Genomic DNA, 19,766 nt, shown 5'->3' with positions numbered 1-19,766 from the left:
CCCCCCGTTCCGCCGTCGAGAACATAAACAAAACTCTCAAGTTCCAGCTGCATCACCAAACAAGTTTTCCTCTTGCAAAAAAAGGCAAGTTTCACCAAAAGTTTCCACGAAATCCCATTGATTTCGGGAGCGTATGTTATCTACATGATGTTGGCATTGAAAGTGCCACGTGGGAAGTGGATTTTCTTAGAGAAGGAAATAATTTTGTAAATTTAATTGGAAAACTAATATTTCCATAGGGCCGACCTGCCACAAAAAAACAAAAATTTTTACATTTGTTTCTAACATAACCAGTCAGAAGATACTTGTTTGTTTCAAAAATGGATTGAATTTGCTTCAAATGTGACGTTCGATTTGCTCCAAACAGTTTTATTTTTGTTGCCAGAACAAATTGACAATTTATTTGAGTTTACCTGGAATATTTTTGATTTTACCATGCTTTTTTCTGCGTGTATTAGTATGATTATTCGCCCTTTATTTTGTACCACTATCGATCGGCAATTTAACATGCCTGAACTAGTAAGGAAATTTGTCTAAATGGAAAAGAGAGATAGTATTGCTAGTGGGAAAGTGAAAAAAGGGAAAAAGTTTGAGAAAAACGCATTTGAAGCAGAAAAATACGCACGACACACAAAAGTTACAATTTGTCAAAAGATTCCCAGTTTCTGATAGTCACGCGATCGGTTCCCTGTCACAAAAATTGTGAATAATATCCTAAAACCAAGAAGTAACAATGATTATAATGAGTTATTGGAAATGAAAACGTATGCAGCCCTCAAAGAAGCTTTAGACGAACAAAACATCCTTAACAATTTAGGAAACATTTCTGGTTTAAAAACCTTGGGTTAACCTGATTAAGTATTCTACGTTATTTGTTGAGCCCTTCGTTTCCAAGGACACTATCAATTAATAAACCCTCTAATACCCAAATTTTTGATTTTGTTCTAAATATCATTTTTTGTCATCTAAAATCGATTCAAACATGTTTTGGAAGATGATTCTTTTTAATTCTCGATTTCGTGAATTTCTGTTTTTGATTTTTCTATTTTTTATTTCTGAACATTTCCACACTTTTATATTTTTCTTGGAAGCCTATTTGGGGTACGGATTTTTTGAGATGAAAACATTTTGAGATTTTATGATTATTGTTGAATTATTTTTATTTTAAATTGTTTTCATTGAAAATTTTATTTTCCGTGTAATTTTAAGGAAAATAATTTTAGAGTGTATTCGATTCCCTTAAACTATTAAACTAGGATAGAATGATTTGGGAAAAATTTAAAATATGTTAATTGTAGCGATTCAAAGCAAAATAAACAATGACTTCTGAAAGGTGACTAAAACATCAATTTTTCAATGATTTTTAAAAAATGTTAGTATGTTTCAAAATACGCCAAAATTTATTTTGAGATATACAAAACAGTCCTAAAAATCAGCCAAAAATATAAAAATGTTTATTTTCCACGAAACAAAAATTACAAAGATGCTCAAACTATACCCCGTCTAAAGGCGGGATTGGGTATTAGAGGGTTAAGGACTGTTTATTAAAGAAAGTGGACACCTGTTATTCAATAGAAAAAAAAAATTTCGAACAAATTCATAAGTTTATTTTTTATTTATGACAATCAACATACATGTGGCCGAATTCACGTGAGTTTGAACATTTACTTCGCATTTCTGAAGAACGCTCGGACTTTTCTCTTGATACCTCCCATTAGATTCTGCACAACTTTCTCCGCAGCCTTTCTTGAGCCGCAGACCAAATTTTCTTGAAGCAATCAACAGAGCTTGCTTCTCTTCCATCTTTCTTGAGTTGCCGCTTGAATATTGTCCAGTATCTTTCCGCAGGACGCAGTTAGGGGAAGCTTGGTGGATTTTGCCATTTTTCGACGAAATCGACTTTTTCCGTCTTGAGCACCTCTAGTGTAGAAGAAGCGTTATAAGCGGATGCCAGATTCGGCAAAAACAATGGAGGATCCGTATGTTTTCGGTAGATCCCGGGTAGAGCTTAATGGCAAAAGAATGACAAATTTTACCATTAAAACAGAATGTTTGAATGGCAAAATGTGTTATTTGTTTGTTTGAAATGAGAGTTAAAATAACAAAAAAAATAACAAAATTTTGGTAGCAGAAAAACATAAAAATAACTTATTTTGCCATTGTAATAACAAAGTAATGGTAAAGCATGCGGATTAAATTGAAGAACAAAATAAGTTATTTTCGAGATATTGATAGCAAAATAAGAGCAAATTTAGCTGTTTATGTGGCGATCAAAATTAACTGTTATCGGTGAATAACAAAATATGACATTCTTGAGTTATTGATAACAGAATAAGAGCAAATTTAGCTGTTTATGTGGCGATCAAAATAATGGTAGGTTTAATTGTTCAAATTCATTTTTAAAATAATGGTAGATTCAGTTATTATTTCAAAGTAGCAGAAGAAAGGTAAAATGAGCTATTTCTTTTTTTTCTTCAATAAAGTTTAAGTTCATCAATCAAAGTAAAACCAGTTTTATTTTTTGAAAATTAAAAACTCAAAACGAAACGAACTTAAAAATCAAATTCACTTTGATGAACGTAGCCACCGTTATGCTTGAAATATACAATATAATAGTTAATGGTATATTAAGAGTAAAATATGTTATGATGCCTAATGTTTATAATAATTTCTAGGAATGTAAATTATGTTATTGTTTTGATATTTTAAACAATTCATTATAAAAGGTGCTAAATTGCAAGTTTTACCATGATAGTAATTTTTGTTATTGGTGTGTTATTTAGCATTATTCATGAATAACATATCAATAACAAGATTTGCTATGATTGTATATTTTGCTATTGATTAGCCATTTTAAGTTTTTCATAATAACAGAAGAATGGCAAAACGAGATATGATGACAAAACAAGTTATTATTTTGTCCTTTGTTTGCCATTAGCCTCTACCCGGGATGGGTAGAAGTCGTTTTTTGATGCATTCCTCTCTGTTATTTTCACCGTCAATTGTTCCCGTTGTGAAATATGAAGAACTCCTTGAGCCGCATGAACAATTGGCTTGCTACACCAAAAACTTTTTCCCATTTTTTTCGGTTCTGATGTAGCCTACATAATCCGCCACATCTGTCCCCTGCTCAGCGTTGAAAAATTGCGGTCCCAGAAGTGTACTAGTATGCCAATTCTCGAAACGACAACTTTTTTTAACACCATTTCGGCAGAATTTATAGATAGTCGCAAAGCTAATCCGACCCGACGCTCGAAATTTCTCACTTTTTTCCGTTTTCTTTGAGTGCGTTGCCAAGGTGAACAATGTTTTTACACACTGAGCAAAAATTCACATTTTTTTTGCTTAGTTTTAACTTTAAACTATTGGTGAAAAGATGTCCAATTTCTTTAATGACACGCAGAAAAAAGCATGGTAAAATCAAAAATATTCCAGGTAAACTCAAATAAATTGTCAATTTGTTCTGGCAACAAAAATAAAACTGTTTGGAGCAAATCGAACGTCACATTTGAAGCAAATTCAATCCATTTTTGAAACAAACATGTATCTTCTGACTGGTTATGTTAGAAACAAATGTAAAAATTTTTGTTTTTTTGTGGCAGGTCGGCCCTATGGAAATATTAGTTTTCCAATTAAATTTACAAAATTATTTCCTTTTCTAAGAAAATCCACTTCCCGCGTGGCACTTTCAATGCCAACATTATGTAGATAACATACGCTCCCGAAATCAATGGGATTTCGTGGAAACTTTTGGTGAAACTTGCCTTTTTTTGCAAGAGGAAAACTTGTTTGGTGATGCAGCTGGAACTTGAGAGTTTTGTTTATGTTCTCGACGGCGGAACGGGGGGATCTTCAATGGGTATTGGAGAAATCAATATGTAACTGAGTTTGTTTTAAAAATTAATATTTTAGTTTTAAATATTTTATCAGTTTTCTGAATAAACATGAATATTTTTGTTTCAAACGAACGAAATTTGTCTCCGTGATACAGATAAAAAAAAGTTTCACTTACGCCCCTTGTGCCACCCCTAAATACAATCAACCAAAATCGCTCATTTTTGTACAGCTCGCATATTTTGACCAGACGATCATTTTCAACTTACACGGAGACAAATTTCGTTCGTTTGAAACAAAAATATTCATGTTTTTTCAGAAAACTGATAAAATATTTAAAACTAAAATATTAATTTTTAAAACAAACTCAGTTACATATTGATTTCTCCAATACCCATTGAAGATCCCCCCGTTCCGCCGTCGAGAACATAAACAAAACTCTCAAGTTCCAGCTGCATCACCAAACAAGTTTTCCTCTTGCAAAAAAAAGGCAAGTTTCACCAAAAGTTTCCACGAAATCCCATTGATTTCGGGAGCGTATGTTATCTACATGATGTTGGCATTGAAAGTGCCACGCGGGAAGTGGATTTTCTTAGAGAAGGAAATAATTTTGTAAATTTAATTGGAAAACTAATATTTCCATAGGGCCGACCTGCCACAAAAAAACAAAAATTTTTACATTTGTTTCTAACATAACCAGTCAGAAGTTACATGTTTGTTTCAAAAATGGATTGAATTTGCTTCAAATGTGACGTTCGATTTGCTCCAAACAGTTTTATTTTTGTTGCCAGAACAAATTGACAATTTATTTGAGTTTACCTGGAATATTGTTGATTTTACCATGCTTTTTTTCTGCGTGTTGGGAAATCATATCCTGGAACATTATTTTTAAATTAGCGCCACCCTACTGGACTAGTGTGGGAAAGGGTGGTTAAGTCTAAATGTTAACACTGCGCGGGTTTCTTGAATGGTTGCTGTCGTTACGGTTACTCTAGAACTAGACCATAGTTTACTCAAAATGCCTACCTGCCCACACCACTGCATATCTCCGAATCAGAACACACTGCAGCATGTTTGAAAACATGTAATGGCGTGTATGATGGAATCACTTTTGTGTCCGTCCGTCGAGGATTTGGTGGTACAAGTAACCGAGATGATTCAAGGTTTTGTGTAATCGGTGGCGAGTTTTGAAAATACATCATTACGATGGCAAAAAGCGATCCTATACAAAACACATGTAATCGTTTAGAGGTAAGCCTGTAAATAAGAAAGAAAGAGAAAACTTATCAGAACAATTCATGTTGTTAAGACTATCTATAGATTTTTTTCCACAATACTAATCTCCACCAGGAAATGAATGTAATATCTGGTAGTACACGGATATATTTCGGATGCGCGAGGTATAACACCGAGATGTATATTGTTGCACGCTCGGATAACAACTAATCCGATCTTTATTTAAAAGTATCTTCGAAGTGCTGTGGCACTCAATCACTCACGATTACAGTAGTGGTCACTACAGTTCTCTCTTCTCGAGATTGCTTTTACAATTCATTCAAAATATTTTAATCAATTCAATCATCTTATTTCTAAATTATGTACACATATACAGGGTGACTGGTAATTCGTGTTACACCCGAAAGGAGGTGAAAGTAGACCATATTGGCAGCAAAAAAATTTTCTACATGTAGGTCCGGAAATCACTGCTAAGTGAGTTATTCAAAAATTAGTGTTTTTAAATTACCCCATCTTTAAACATCTCTAACTCAGAAACTATGAACCGTATAATCAATCTAAGCGCATGGATAGAAAGCTTAAAGCTTTGTCTTTTAATGCTCTTTGGACAGGTAATTGATAAAAAGTCATTTAAGTGCAGAAATTTTGACTTTTATGTAAAAAGTGCCTAAAAATGTACCCCTTTTTCACCTTTTTTGATAGTTTATTCGTGAAAAACGTGATAAATGTGAGAAATGTTCTTCTACAAAACATTCATTTTTTGATAAGCTACCAAACTGTCCTTTAGTGCAACATTGTATCTTTCATAGTTTTGTCACAATCTTGAATTCAAAATCTGGTGAAATAAATCAATGTTTTTATTGCAATACTGTCTGGCAACCCTACACGTTTGCTTGCTGTTGGTCGTCGTGCGCATGGCAACGAAGTCCGGCGTCGCGGTGGCGGTCATCGTTCGACAGAGCCAACAGTGAACGGAAAATTGCGCGCAATGTTTATGAATCAATCTCAAGGCATCCTTTTCTTTGGGTGAAGATTCAATTCGCCTAGATGTCATACACCCAAACCCACTCACTGGTGGAATTTAGCGAGATCATAACGCTGGGTGGCACCGTTTTAAAGGATATTCAAACCTACGGGCCGAGACTGGGTCCGGGCCGGGGCCGCGGCCGAGACGCGATAGGGCTTTTGTCGCTTCGTTCTCACTGCACACAATGCTCACCGGGCTATAGCGCCTGCGCACCAACAATTTATGTTGCGCGAACGCACGCACAGTATAAAGCGGTTGTCATTTATTTTTGTTTTTTTTGCGCACTTTCTCCAGTGTGTTTGATGTACATTCATCCAGAACTTTCTTTTGTAATTTCTACAGGAATCTGGCATTCCTCCAGCTTTTTTATGATTTCCCTTGGAATGCTTTCTGGGACTCTCCCGTAGTTCTTTCTGGAAAACCTCTAATGAGATTCTTCTAGGAGTCCTTCCTGGTATTTCTCCAGCTACTCCGTCTGGGTTTTTGTCCTTTAGTTCTACTAAAATTTCTTCTGGGATACTTTCAAGAACTGGTTTGAAATTTTTCTTCAGAAATTCTTCCAGGAGTAGCTTCCCACAGTTTATTTATTTTCAGTTCAACGGGAAGCCCTCCTGATGTTCCTGAGAGTGAGTCCAGCACGCAGAAAAAAGCATGGTAAAATCAAAAATATTCCAGGTAAACTCAAATAAATTGTCAATTTGTTCTGGCAACAAAAATAAAACTGTTTGGAGCAAATCGAACGTCACATTTGAAGCAAATTCAATCCATTTTTGAAACAAACATGTATCTTCTGACTGGTTATGTTAGAAACAAATGTAAAAATTTTTGTTTTTTTGTGGCAGGTCGGCCCTATGGAAATATTAGTTTTCCAATTAAATTTACAAAATTATTTCCTTTTCTAAGAAAATCCACTTCCCGCGTGGCACTTTCAATGCCAACATTATGTAGATAACATACGCTCCCGAAATCAATGGGATTTCGTGGAAACTTTTGGTGAAACTTGCCTTTTTTTGCAAGAGGAAAACTTGTTTGGTGATGCAGCTGGAACTTGAGAGTTTTGTTTATGTTCTCGACGGCGGAACGGGGGGATCTTCAATGGGTATTGGAGAAATCAATATGTAACTGAGTTTGTTTTAAAAATTAATATTTTAGTTTTAAATATTTTATCAGTTTTCTGAATAAACATGAATATTTTTGTTTCAAACGAACGAAATTTGTCTCCGTGAGGAGCTCCCCAGGCATTCCTCCAGGCCACCCCCAAAAAATACCAAGGGAATTTCTTAAGAATTAGCTCAAGCATTCCTCCAGCATTTGTCGTAGAATCACCCTAGGATTTTACTGGGAATTTCTCCATTATAACTCTGGTAATTAATGCAGGAGTTCTCCAGCAATAATGCATGTTTCTCTTCAGGATTTTTCCCGAAAATTACTGAAGGACTCAAGGGATTTCTCCAGAAATTCCTGCATTAATACCACCAGGACTTCCTCAAGGGATTCCTCCAAAAAATCCTCCACGATGCCAGCTAAAAATTCTTCCAGTAGTTCTTCCAGGAATAACTCCAGAAATTCATCTCGAAATTCCTACAGGAATTTCTCTTCAGGAATTGTAGAAGGGATTTCATCAGGAATTCTTCCAGGGATTTCACAAGACAATTTTTCAATAAATTGCTCCAAGACTTTCTCTAAGAATTCCTGCAAGGACTCATCTAGGAATTCCTCTGACGATTCCTCTAGATTTTTTTCCACGGTGTCCTCCAAAAATTCTTCCAGTTATTCCTCCATGAGTTCCTGCAGGAATTTATCCCGAAATTCTACCAGGAAATCCTGCAGGGATTCCTCCAGGAATCCCACCATAAATTCCTCCTGTAATTGCTGCAGGAGATTCTCTAGAGGTTCCTCCAAGGATTCCTCTAGCATTCCTTCCAGAATTTCTCCCTGGAAATCATCAAGAAATTCCTCTGGAAATTCCGTCAGTAATTCCTCTGGAAATTCCTTCAGTAATTCCTCACAGAATTCCTCTAGGATTTTCTACAGGGATTTCTTCAAAAATTTCTCCAGAAAGTACTCCAGGCATTTCTCCAGGAATTACTTCATGAATTTCTCCATAAATTATTCCAGGAATTCCTCCAGAAATTACTTCAGGTACTACTCCAGGAGTTCCTCCAAGAATTCCAACGGAAATTGCTCAAGGCATACCTCCAGAAATTCCATCAGGTATTTTTCCAGGAAGTCTTTTTGGAAATACTCCAGGCATAACTCCAAGAATTTCTCCGTGAGTTACTCCAGGTATTCCTACAGGATTCTTACAGATGTTTATCCAGGAACTACTGCAAGATGTCCTCCATTTTTTTCCAGGAATTCCTCCAGTGATTCCTTCATAAATTTCTCCAATAAATGCTCCAGAAAATTCTTTAGAGATTCCTTCAGAATTCCTTCCTGTATTTCCTCTAGGAAATCGTCCAGAAATTTCGCCAGTGGTTGCTTTAATAAATCTTCTATGGATTCCTCCAGGAGTTCGTACAGAATATCCTCCAGAAATTTCTCCAGACATTCCTCCAGAAAACACTCCAGAAATTCCTCTAAGAATTTCGCCAGTGATTTCTTTCGTCCAGAAATTTCGCCAGTGATTCCTTCAATAAATCTTCTAGGGATTCCCCCAGGAATTCCTACAGAATATCCACCAGAAATTCCTCCAGGCATTCCTCCAGGAATTCCTACAGAAAATACTCCAGGAATTCTTCCAGGAATTTCACCAGGAATTACTCCAGGAATTCATCCACGAACTTTTCCAGAAATTCCTCACGGAATTCCTCCGAAAATTTCTCCAAGAATTCTTTCAGGAACTTTTCCATAAAGTCTTCCAGGATATACTCCATGAATTACTCCAAGAATTGCTTCAGGAATAACTCGAGGAATTCCTCCAAAAATTCCTCCAAGAATTCCTTCAGGAATTCTTCCATAAAGTCTTCCAGGAAATACTCCATTAATTACTCCAAGAATTGCTTCAGGAATAACTCTAGGAATTCCTCCACGAATTACTTCAAAAATGACTTCGGGGATTCCTACGGGAATTCTTCCAGGAACTACTTCAGGCTGTCCTCAAAAAAATTCTTCAGGAATTCTACAAGGAAATACTTACGGGATTCCTCCAAGAATTACTCCAGGAAAGCCGTCAAGAAATCCTCCCGGAAACAATCCTGAAGGAATTCTTGGAGGAATTTTTGGAGGAATTTCTGGAGAAGTTCGTGGATGAATTCCTGGAGTAATTCCTGGTAGAATTCCTGGAGGAATTCGTGGAGTATTTTCTGGAGAAATTCCTGGAAATGCCTGGATGAATTTCTGGTGGATATTCTGTAGGAATTCCTGGAGAAATTCCTAGAAGATTTATTAAAGGAATCACTGGCGAAATTCTTAGAGGAACTCCTGGAGTGTTTTCTGAAGGAGTGCCTGGAGGATTTTCTGGTGGATATTCTGTAGGGATTGCTGGAGGAATTCCTAGACAATTTATTGAAGGAATCACTGGCGAAATTCTTGGAGGATTTCCTGGAGTGTTTTCTGGAGGAACTCCTGGATGAATTTCTGATGGATATTCTGTAGGAATTCCTGGAGGAATCCCTAGAAGATTTATTGAACGAATCACTGGCGAAATTCTAAGAGGAGTTGCTGGGGGAATTCCTGGAGGAATTTCTAGACGATTTAATGGAGGAAATTCAGGAAGCAATTCTGGAGGAATCTCTATAGAATTTTCTGGAGCATTGACTTCTAGTTATTCCTCCATGAGTTGCTACAGGAATTTATCCCAAAATTCTACCATGAAATCTAGCAGGGATTCCTCCAGGAATTCCTCCAGAAAATCCTCATGGGATTCCTTCAGGAATTCCTTCAGGAATTCCTTCAAGGAATGCTCCCATGAATCATCCAGAGATGCCTCCAGGAATTCCTTCAAGGGTTCATTCAGGAATTCCTCCTGGGATTCCACCATAAATTCCTCCTGTAATTGCTGCAGGAGATTCTCTAGAGATTCCTCCAAGGATTCCTCTAGAATTCCTTCCAGAATTTCTCCCAGGAAATCATCAAGAAATTCCTCCAGGAATTCCTTCAGTAATTCCTCACAGAATTCCTCTAGGAATTTCTACAGGGATTTCTTAAAAAAAAATTCTCCAGAAAGTAGTCCATGCATTTCTTCAACAATTACTTTATGAATTTCTCCATAAATTATTCCAGGAATTCCTCCAGAAATTACTTCAGGTACTACTCCAGGAATTCCTTCAGGAATTTCTCCGGAAATTCCGAAAGGAATACCTCCAGAGATTCCATCAGGTATTTTTCCAGGCAGTCTTCTTGGAAATACTGCAGGCATAACTCCAAGAATTTCTCCGTGAATTACTCCAGATATTCCTACAGGATTCTTACAGGTGTTTATCCAGGAACTACTGCAAGATGTCCTCCAAATTTTTTTCCCAGGAATTCCTCCAGTGATTCCTTCATAAATTTCTCCATTAAATGCTCCAGAAAATTCTTTAGAGATTCCTCTAGAATTCCTTCTTGAATTTCCTCCAGGAAATCGTCCAGAAAATCGTCCAGGAATTCCCCCAGCAATTCCTCTAAGATTTTCGCCAGTGATTCGTTCAATATATCTTCTAGGGATTCCTCCAGGAATTCCTACAGGATATCCACCAGAAATTCATCCAGGAATTCCTCCAGAAAATACTCCAGGAATTCCTCCAAGAATTTCGCCAGTGATTCCTTCAATTAATCGTCTAGGAATTCCTCCATCAATTCCTACAGAATATCCACCAGAAAATCCTCCAGGCACTCCTCCAGAAAACACTCCAGGAGTTCCTCTAAGAATTTCGCCAGTGATTCCTTTAATAAATCTTCTAGGTATTCCTCCAGGAATTTCTACAGAATATCCACCAGAAATTCATCCAGGCATTCCTCCAGGAATTTCTCCAGAAAATACTCCACGAATTCCTCCTGGAATTCCACCAGGAATTACTCCAGGAATTCATCCACGAACTTCTCCAGAAATTTTTCCAAAAATTCCTCCAAGAATTCCTTCAGAAATTCTACCTGTTACAACCCCTCAGGTTGTGTCGCTCCTAGTTACTCAACTGACCGTAGCCCATGCTCCGATATGGTCGTGCGCCGATGGATGAGTGATGACAGGAGCAGAATAGAAAGCGAGTGATGAGAACAATAGGGAATAGAAATCCTCTTTATTTACAAAAACAGCAAAGTCATTGTAGACGAATGCAGTGAATTCTTAACGTAGTTTGTTTCCTTATATTACTACTATAAATAATTGCTTAAAACTAGTAGTACGGCCAAAGTAAGATTGTGAAATTGAACTTAAAACTATAAATGCTAAATACTACATGGATTTCTCTAGGTTCATACGACAAACACTATGGACAAATACTTAAACTAAAGCTAACCTAAACATACACGTTAGCCCGAAGGTAAATGAAGTAATAATGTGTTAAAAAGACATAAATGCTAACTAAATATACAAATAGACAGACCTCACATTGCTAGTCAGGGACATTCGACTTAGGACGGACAAAAGGACGAAGATTTACTAAACGTAAGTAACGAAAATATGTACTTTCAAACACAACTATGAATTACCTCCATCATACATGCAGGATATTAAAATATCTACGAACTGACGGATATTATAAATCTCGGAAACTACCCTTTCTTCGCCACCGAAACCCAACAACTTTTAATATCGTTTACCGGAGGAGGTGGAAGATGTCCAATCCGGTCGAGCAAAATACCCCTACGACCAGCAGAGGTACTGAAGGTAAGAAGAAGCCCGAAAAGACACATCCCTCTCGAAAGCAAAAATCAAATAAAGACCCCCCCATCGCATCGACCCCCTACGCGACCCTAAAGCTAAGAAAAACACGTCTGTCGGTTCCCGATCGCGCGCGGGTGACAATAAATCACCAGTATCTTCCCGGATTCGAGCTTCCAAAAAACACTGTGTTATGTGCGCGGGTGTAGAAGATGGTGAGCTAGTTCGGTGTAAAACTTGTGGCTGTCGGTACCATGTCAGCTGTGCAGGAGTTTCCCAGGACGTTGCGGATTGCGAAGGCGTCCAAGAAGAAGATCACCAATGCAGAGCCGCCGACGAAGCCGATTAGGAAAAGTTCTAAGAGGATGGATTCTGGTAAACCAAATAAATCGGTGAAGAATTCAACCTCTAAGGATCGCCGACAGAAACTAAAAGCTTCTGCCCCCGAAATATCAGCGAACGTGGATGCTATGCTCGATGCTATGTTGGCCGCTGAAATCGACAAGTTGGCGAACGTCTCGACGAAAGCGAAGTCTATAGTGTCCAATTCATCGTGCAAATCTGCACTATCGCTGAAGCTACAGATGCAGAAAGTGTTGGCCGAAGAAACGATGATGCTTGAGGAGATGAAGCGACGACGGGAGTTCATGAAGAAAAAGTTCGAGCTGATGGAGGAAATTGCTGAGGTACAAAGCTGTCCAGTGCCAGGGGCCCGAACAACAGATTCTTTAACGAAGGTGAAAGGTTGGCTCCAGAAGCAGCGTCAAGCCGAAAATGAATCAGTAGCGGCGGATGACGATAAGCACGATAGCGACGATGACACGGAGGACAACATGGACGACGACGAGGATGACGACGCCGGAGATACCGAATCAAGTTCGGAGTATGCGGCCGACGAAGAAGGTGACAACTCGTCGGGCGAAATGGAACCGGAAAGCGACGATAGCGAAGACGATTCTAGCTCAGCAGACGAGTCATACCACGAGCGAGGTGATGAACACCATGAGGAAAGATTTTCTCCTAGGGAACGTTCAACTCCGGTACAAGTGAGGGCTTCCAGAACGTCAAATCGGGAGAAGCATTCCCGGTCTAGTGCCACGCTTTCCCGCGACCAGATTGCGGCACGTCAGGTTGTGCCATGTGATCTCCCGAAGTTTGGCGGCAGCCCAGAAGAATGGCCGATGTTCATATCGACATTCGAAAGTACGACGAGAATGTGTGGCTACAAGGACGAGGAGAATATGGTCCGCCTTAGAAACTGTTTAAAAGACGAAGCGTTTGCCTCTGTGCGGAGCTTTCTGATGCATCCGCCGATGGTATCGAAAGCGATTAGCGTCCTGAAACTTAGGTTTGGTCAACCGCACATGATCATCAGTACGTTGCGCGAGAAGGTGCTAGCTACGCCACCGATTAGAACTGATTCGATCGAAAAGCTAGTAGACTATGCACTTGCCGTACAGAACTTGTGTTCGACTATCGATGCTTGTGGGCGGAAGGAGTACAGCAGAACACTAGCGAAGGTGACCCTATCAACCTTCTCCGATTGGATTTTCTCGATTGCGGAATATGCAAGCATCGTAGCAAACCCTCGAAAGTCCCACAGCTAAGAGCAGGAGCCACGCAATAAGCGCCAAGGAAAGGTTTTCGTCAACACTCACGTTGAATCTTCTCCACCGGTAGCGGGTGGCCAGAAGGTTACTGGCAATCGGCCGAACGTCGTTTCTAGCGGCAAAACCTCGATGGAAGGACCGACCATATGCCCTACTTGCAAGGGCAGCTGTCGAACTGCAGCGAAGTGTAAGCGTTTCCTCGATCTTTCCTATGAAGCAAAATGGGCAGCCGTTCGCGAGCTCAGAATATGCCGTCGTTGCCTACGACAGCATGGAGGTAACTGCAACAGCAAGCCGTGTGGAGTCAACGGGTGTACATTCAAGCATAGTTCGCTTTTGCACAAGAGCCTCGTTGCACCAGGTGAAGTCACAGGCAGCCCGGGTAGCCTTAACCCGGCCAAGGCGAATGAAGAACACAGTATCAACACACACCGCGTCGAAACTGGCCTAGAACTGCTCCGGTACATCCCTGTAACGTTGTTTGGGCCGACGAAGCAAGTGGAGTGCTACGCCTTTCTTGATGATGGATCCGAGCTGACGTTGTTGGATGAGCAGATCGCCAAGGATTTGGATTTGATCGGTGGTGCGAAGCCGTTGTGTTTGAAGTGGACTGGGGGAACTCACCGCTTCGAGGAGAAGTCAAGATGTGTGGACATAGGAATTTCTGGATCGGCGGGAAGAAGGTTTGAGCTAAGCGGAGTGCGGACGGTTGAAGCGCTTGAGCTACCATATCAAAGCTTGAACGTCGAGGTACTTCAGGAGAAGTATAAGCATCTGCGCAGTATCCCAGTGGAGTCGTATAATCGTGTCCAACCAAGGGTTCTAATAGGAGTCAAGCATGCCAATGTTTCGTTGGTAAGACGGTGCCGAGAGGGAAAGGAAGGCGAGCCCATCGCCGTGAAGACCCATCCGGGGTGGACGATCTTCGGAGGTTGGTCGAAGCAAGAATCGAGCAACGGCGGGAGCCATATCTATCACATTTGTGCGTGCAACCTACAGAACGATGAACAACTGCACCTGGCAGTGAAGCAGTACTTCAGCCTGGATAGCCTGGGAATCATGATGCCAGTTGCAGCCTCAGTATCTAGAGACGACGAGAGGGCCTTGATGTTGCTCAGCTCACTCATGCAGGTCACCGGCAATATACACCAAACCGGACTGCTCTGGCGTTCCGATAATATTCGCCTTCCGGACAGCCGGCCAATGGCCTTACAGCGGCTCAAGTGTCTAGAAAGGCGTCTAGCCAAAAATGCCGATCTGAAGCTTGCCTACGATGGGAAACTAGCAGAATACGAAACGAAAGGGTACATTAGGAAGGTAACCCAGAAGGAGATAGAGCAAAACAAAGGTCACTCTTGGTACCTTCCCACGTTTCCGGTTATAAATCCCAACAAGCCAGGAAAGATCCGTATTGTATGGGATGCTGCGGCAACAGCACATGGCGTAAGTCTCAACTCTATGCTGCTTACTGGTCCGGACTTGTTAAGTTCGTTGGTAGCCGTCCTGAACCAATTTCGAGAACACCGCATCGGTATTTGTGGAGACATCCGCGAAATGTTTCTCCAGATCGGAATACGTCCAGAGGACCAGTTTTACCAACTGTTTCTATGGAACGACAACGTAAACCAGGAAGAACCTAGCACTTTCATTGTTCCTGTAATGATCTTCGGGGCACGGTCTTCGCCAACCACAGCGCAATTTGTTAAAAACCAGAACGCGCAAAGGTTCCGTGATGAGTTCCCCGTTGCAGTAGAAGCCATTGAGAAAAAGCACTATGTGGACGATATGCTTACCAGCACGGAAACGGAAGATGAAGCCATCGACCTGGCGAAGTCGGTGAAACACGTTCATGCTCAAGGCGGCTTTGATATTAGGAACTGGGTTTCTAACTCCGCCAAAGTTTTGAATGCGTTGGACGAATTACCGACGAGTGAGAATAGGGTCCTAAAATTAAAGACGAAATCTCGCTTATATTGAATAATACGATGAAGCATGGTATTCTAATCGGAATTGTACTTTACTCGAACTTGAAAAACAAAGGAATAATGAGAAAATTCGAAATAAGTAAAATGGTAAATAGTTCTACTTTGACATTTAAGGTCAACCTTGTGTGACTGAGCTCGACATTTTTCGCACTGGGATTTCAAAAATGTTCCTATCTGACATACACGGCGAAAAAAAATCACTCATAGTATGTGTTATAAGCTAGGGACGAGACAAAAGGCTAAAACAATAAAAATTATATATTTTCAACTACGGTTAATAAAAACGTCAAAAAATGAGTTAATATATACTCTTGAACCATATATTGTGGTTTAAAACAAGAATCCCGATAGGACTTTAGGAGCCTATTCCCTAAACCTAGCAGCCGACATTGCGACGGAGAAAGCCCTGGGAATGTGGTGGAACACCTCAACCGACTGCTTCACCTTTAAGATCAGCTGGACCAGGTTTGACGCAGCACTGTTTGACGGAAGCAGAGCGCCTACCAAGCGAGAACTTCTTCGGATCCTGATGAGTATCTTCGATCCATTGGGACTCATTTCGCAATTCCTAATGATGGTCAAGGTCGTACTCCAAGAAGTATGGCGTAAGGGACTGACATGGGATGACCAGATAGAAAGCAAGCAATTCGACGATTGGCAGACGTGGACAAAATTGCTACCGAAGCTGGAGGAACTCGAAATACCCCGATGTTACCGTCAGATCACAACAACTAGAGCCCAGATTCAAATGCACACATTCGTGGACGCTGGAGACAAAGGGATGGCTGCAGTCGTGTATCTACGGTTCGAAGAAAATGGAACCATCGAATGTGCTCTAGTCGGGGCGGAAACACGGGTTGCGCCTTTGAAGTACCTGTCAACGCCGCGTTCGGAACTCCAGGCTGCTGTCATCGGAGCGAGATTATCCAACAGCACTATGAAGTCATTGTCTCTTTCAGTGTCGCAGCGCTTCTTCTGGTGCGACTCACGTAACGTACTGTGCTGGTTACGTTCCGATCACCGTCGTTACAGCCAGTATGTGGCGGCAAGAGCAAGTGAAATTCTAGACACTACAGAGGTCAACGAATGGAAGTGGGTCAAATCGGAGTGGAACGTCGCAGATGATGGCACGAAATGGACTGGGCAGGTGCAGATGAAGTCCAACGATCGCTGGTTTCGAGGACCGGCATTTTTGCATAAAGCGGAGCGAGATTGGCCTGTTATCCCCTACAACCAAGAAACAACGAACGAAGAACTTCGCGCCAGCGTACTGGTGCACAGGAAAGTTGAGGATCCAGTGGTTGTGGCTAGTGACTATTCAAGCTGGAAGCGCCTGATAAAGGTTACGGGATATGTGCAGCGATTCGGGTACAATCTACGAGCAAAACGACAGGGATTAGTTTCACGTCAAGGACCATTGTCCAGTGAAGAACTGCGACGGGCTCAGCTGTACCATTTTCGACAGGCACAACAAGATGTCTACTACGAAGAGATGTTGGTGCTGAAAGAGGGATCGAAAGATAAAGAGAACGTGCGGAGGCAATGGCAACAATACAGTCGCAGCCAGATCTACAAGATGAGGCCATTCGTGGACGAAGACGGAGTTTTGCGAATGAACAGCCGAGCTGCGAAGTGCTCTTTCCTGTTTCCGGACGAAAAGTTCCCGATAATACTTCCGGACAACCATCCGGTCACCAAAGTTCTCCTAGTGGATTTCCATGAGAGGTACCATCATCGCAATTACGCGACTGTAGCCAACGAGGTGCGTAGACGGTACTGTATTCCACGACTTCGTCAAACACTTCGCAAGATGCGATATGGTTGTCAATAGTGTCGGAACCGAGATGCAAAGCCTGCTGCACCAGAGATGGCCGAACTTCCATCGGCGAGAATGGCTGCCTTCACCAAGCCATTTTCCCATGTAGGCGTAGATTTCTTTGGGCCTATTGAAATCGTAATAGGGCGAAAGGTCGAAAAGCGTTGGGGGGTCTTAATGACGTGTCTAACTGTCCGGGCTCTTCATATTGAGGTTGCTAACTCCCTTAGCACCAGCTCGTGTATGATGGCGTTGAACAATTTTATCGCTCGTCGAGGCACACCAGTGTGCTTTTACTCCGATAGAGGGACGAATTTCGTCGGCGCGTCCAAAGAGCTACGCGACGCTCTGAAGGCGCTAGACAAGCACGAAATGTCGAAGGAGTACACAACACCAACTACGTCCTGGCAGTTCAACCCTCCGTCCAGCCCCCACATGGGCGGTAGCTGGGAGCGGTTGATCCAATCGGTAAAGCGGAACCTGACAGAAGTGCTGAAATGTAGGCGACCAACGGACGAGGAACTACGCAGCGCGTTGACACAGATCGAATCTGTTCTCAACAGTCGCCCACTTACTGATGTTCCCGTGGACGATGAGTCGGAACCGGCTCTTACTCCCAACCATTTTTATTGGGGTCATCGGATGGCTCGAAACCCCTGGCACCATTTGATGACAGCGTTCAAGTTGTGCGACGGGGATGGCAGGTGTCCCAGATGATGGCGAATCTTTTCTGGAAACGATGGCTTAGGAATTATTTACCCGAAATTACTAAACGAACCAAATGGTTCTCTCTCTTCTCTCTTCTTGGCGTAACGTCCTCATGGGACAAAGCCTGCTTCTCAGCTGAGTGTTCTATGAGCACTTCCACAGTTATTAACTGAGAGCTTCCTCTGCCAATGACCATTTTGCATGCGTATATCGTGTGGCAGGCACGAAGATACTCTATGCCCAAGGAAGTCAAGGAAATTTCCTTTACGAAAAGATCCTGGACCGACCGGGAATCGAACCCGTCACCCTCAGCATGGTCGTGCTGAATACCCGTGCGTTTACCGCCTCGGCTATATGGGCCCTATGAACCAAATGGTTCAAGAAGGTAAAGCCCATAGCCGTGGGGGATGTGGATCCGGAGTTACCACGGAACTGCTGGCCTAAAGGCCGGGTAATCGGTACAGTAGAGAAAGGAGGTCAGGTACGTAGAGCAACTGTTTAAACTAGCAAGGGAGTGTACGAGCGACCAGCGGTCAAGCTGGCGGTCCTTGATATCTGGAGCGAAAATAGATAGGCCAAATCATGGAGTTGGCATACCGGGGGGAAGTGTTACAACCCCTCAGGTTGTGTCGCTCCTAGTTACTCAACTGACCGTACCCCATGCTCCGATATGGTCGTGCGCCGATGGATGAGTGATGACAGGAGCAGAATAGAAAGCGAGTGATGAGAACAATAGGGAATAGAAATCCTCTTTATTTACAAAAACAGCAAAGTCATTGAAGACGAATGCTGTGAATTCTTAACGTAGTTTGTTTCCTTATATTACTACTATAAATAATTGCTTAAAACTAGTAGTACGGCCAAAGTAAGATTGTGAAATTGAACTTAAAACTATAAATGCTAAATACTACATGGATTTCTCTAGGTTCATACGACAAACACTATGGACAAATACTTAAACTAAAGCTAACCTAAACATACACGTTAGCCCGAAGGTAAATGAAGTAATAATGTGTTAAAAAGACATAAATGCTAACTAAATATACAAATAGACAGACCTCACATTGCTAGTCAGGGACATTCGACTTAGGACGGACAAAAGGACGAAGATTTACTAAACGTAAGTAACGAAAATATGTACTTTCAAACACAACTATGAATTACCTCCATCATACATGCAGGATATTAAAATATCTACGAACTGACGGATATTATAAATCTCGGAAACTACCCTTTCTTCGCCACCGAAACCCAACACTACCATAAAGTATTCCAGGAAATACTCCATTAACACTCCCGGCCCCAAGATCAAAAATTTGTTGTAACTAAATTTTGATTTGGCTATATCTCAGCAATGGCTCAACCGATTTTCAAAATTTTTTTTATCAATCTCATGTCCGAATCCTAAAATTTCAGATGATTGAACAGAAATTATTCTAGGGGTGCTCAAATTTCCTCTAGAACAGTGCAACCGATACAAATTTTTTTCGACATGCTTATTTAATTGTAAACGTGCAAAATATTTCAGTAAACATCATAAATCTGCGTGGTTCATATGAATATAGTATAAAGTAGCTGGATGCATATCGTAAATACAATCGAAAAATATTTTGAACATCCCTAGCGCTCTCGACAGTGGCTAGTTGTAATTAAATTTTCAATTGACTATATCTCAGCAACGGCTCAACCGATTTTCAAAATTCTTTTACTAATCTCTTCTCCGAATCCTAAAGTTTCAGATAATTGA

At 41.0% G+C, this 19,766-nt stretch overlaps 2 protein-coding genes across 5 annotated transcripts in view; both read right to left on the bottom strand.

The window, feature by feature from the left end:
• Positions 1 to 19,766, bottom strand: part of LOC134285324 (glutathione hydrolase 5 proenzyme-like) — a 441,742-nt gene that overhangs the window by 237,943 nt on the left and 184,033 nt on the right. For all 4 annotated transcript variants that reach the window (XR_009996291.1, XR_009996293.1, XR_009996292.1 and 1 more), the window contains one exon: positions 4,861 to 5,091. Coding sequence is in view for 1 of the 4 variants with exons in the window: in XM_062845898.1 (XP_062701882.1) it covers positions 4,861 to 5,091 (231 nt within the window). In the remaining 3 variants the exon portion in view is untranslated. The remainder of the gene's footprint in view (positions 1 to 4,860; positions 5,092 to 19,766) is intronic.
• Positions 10,016 to 19,766, bottom strand: part of LOC134285321 (probable ATP-dependent RNA helicase ddx42) — a 36,039-nt gene continuing 26,288 nt past the window's right edge. Inside the window, exon 2 of the mRNA XM_062845895.1 lies at positions 10,016 to 11,155. The gene's annotated coding sequence lies outside the window, so the exon portion shown is untranslated. The remainder of the gene's footprint in view (positions 11,156 to 19,766) is intronic.

This window comes from Aedes albopictus, chromosome 1, assembly GCF_035046485.1.
Source record: "Aedes albopictus strain Foshan chromosome 1, AalbF5, whole genome shotgun sequence".
NCBI classification, from domain to species: domain Eukaryota; kingdom Metazoa; phylum Arthropoda; class Insecta; order Diptera; family Culicidae; genus Aedes; species Aedes albopictus.
The sequence above is the reverse complement of the archived record's forward strand: the minus strand, read 5'-3'. Positions and strand labels throughout refer to the sequence as shown.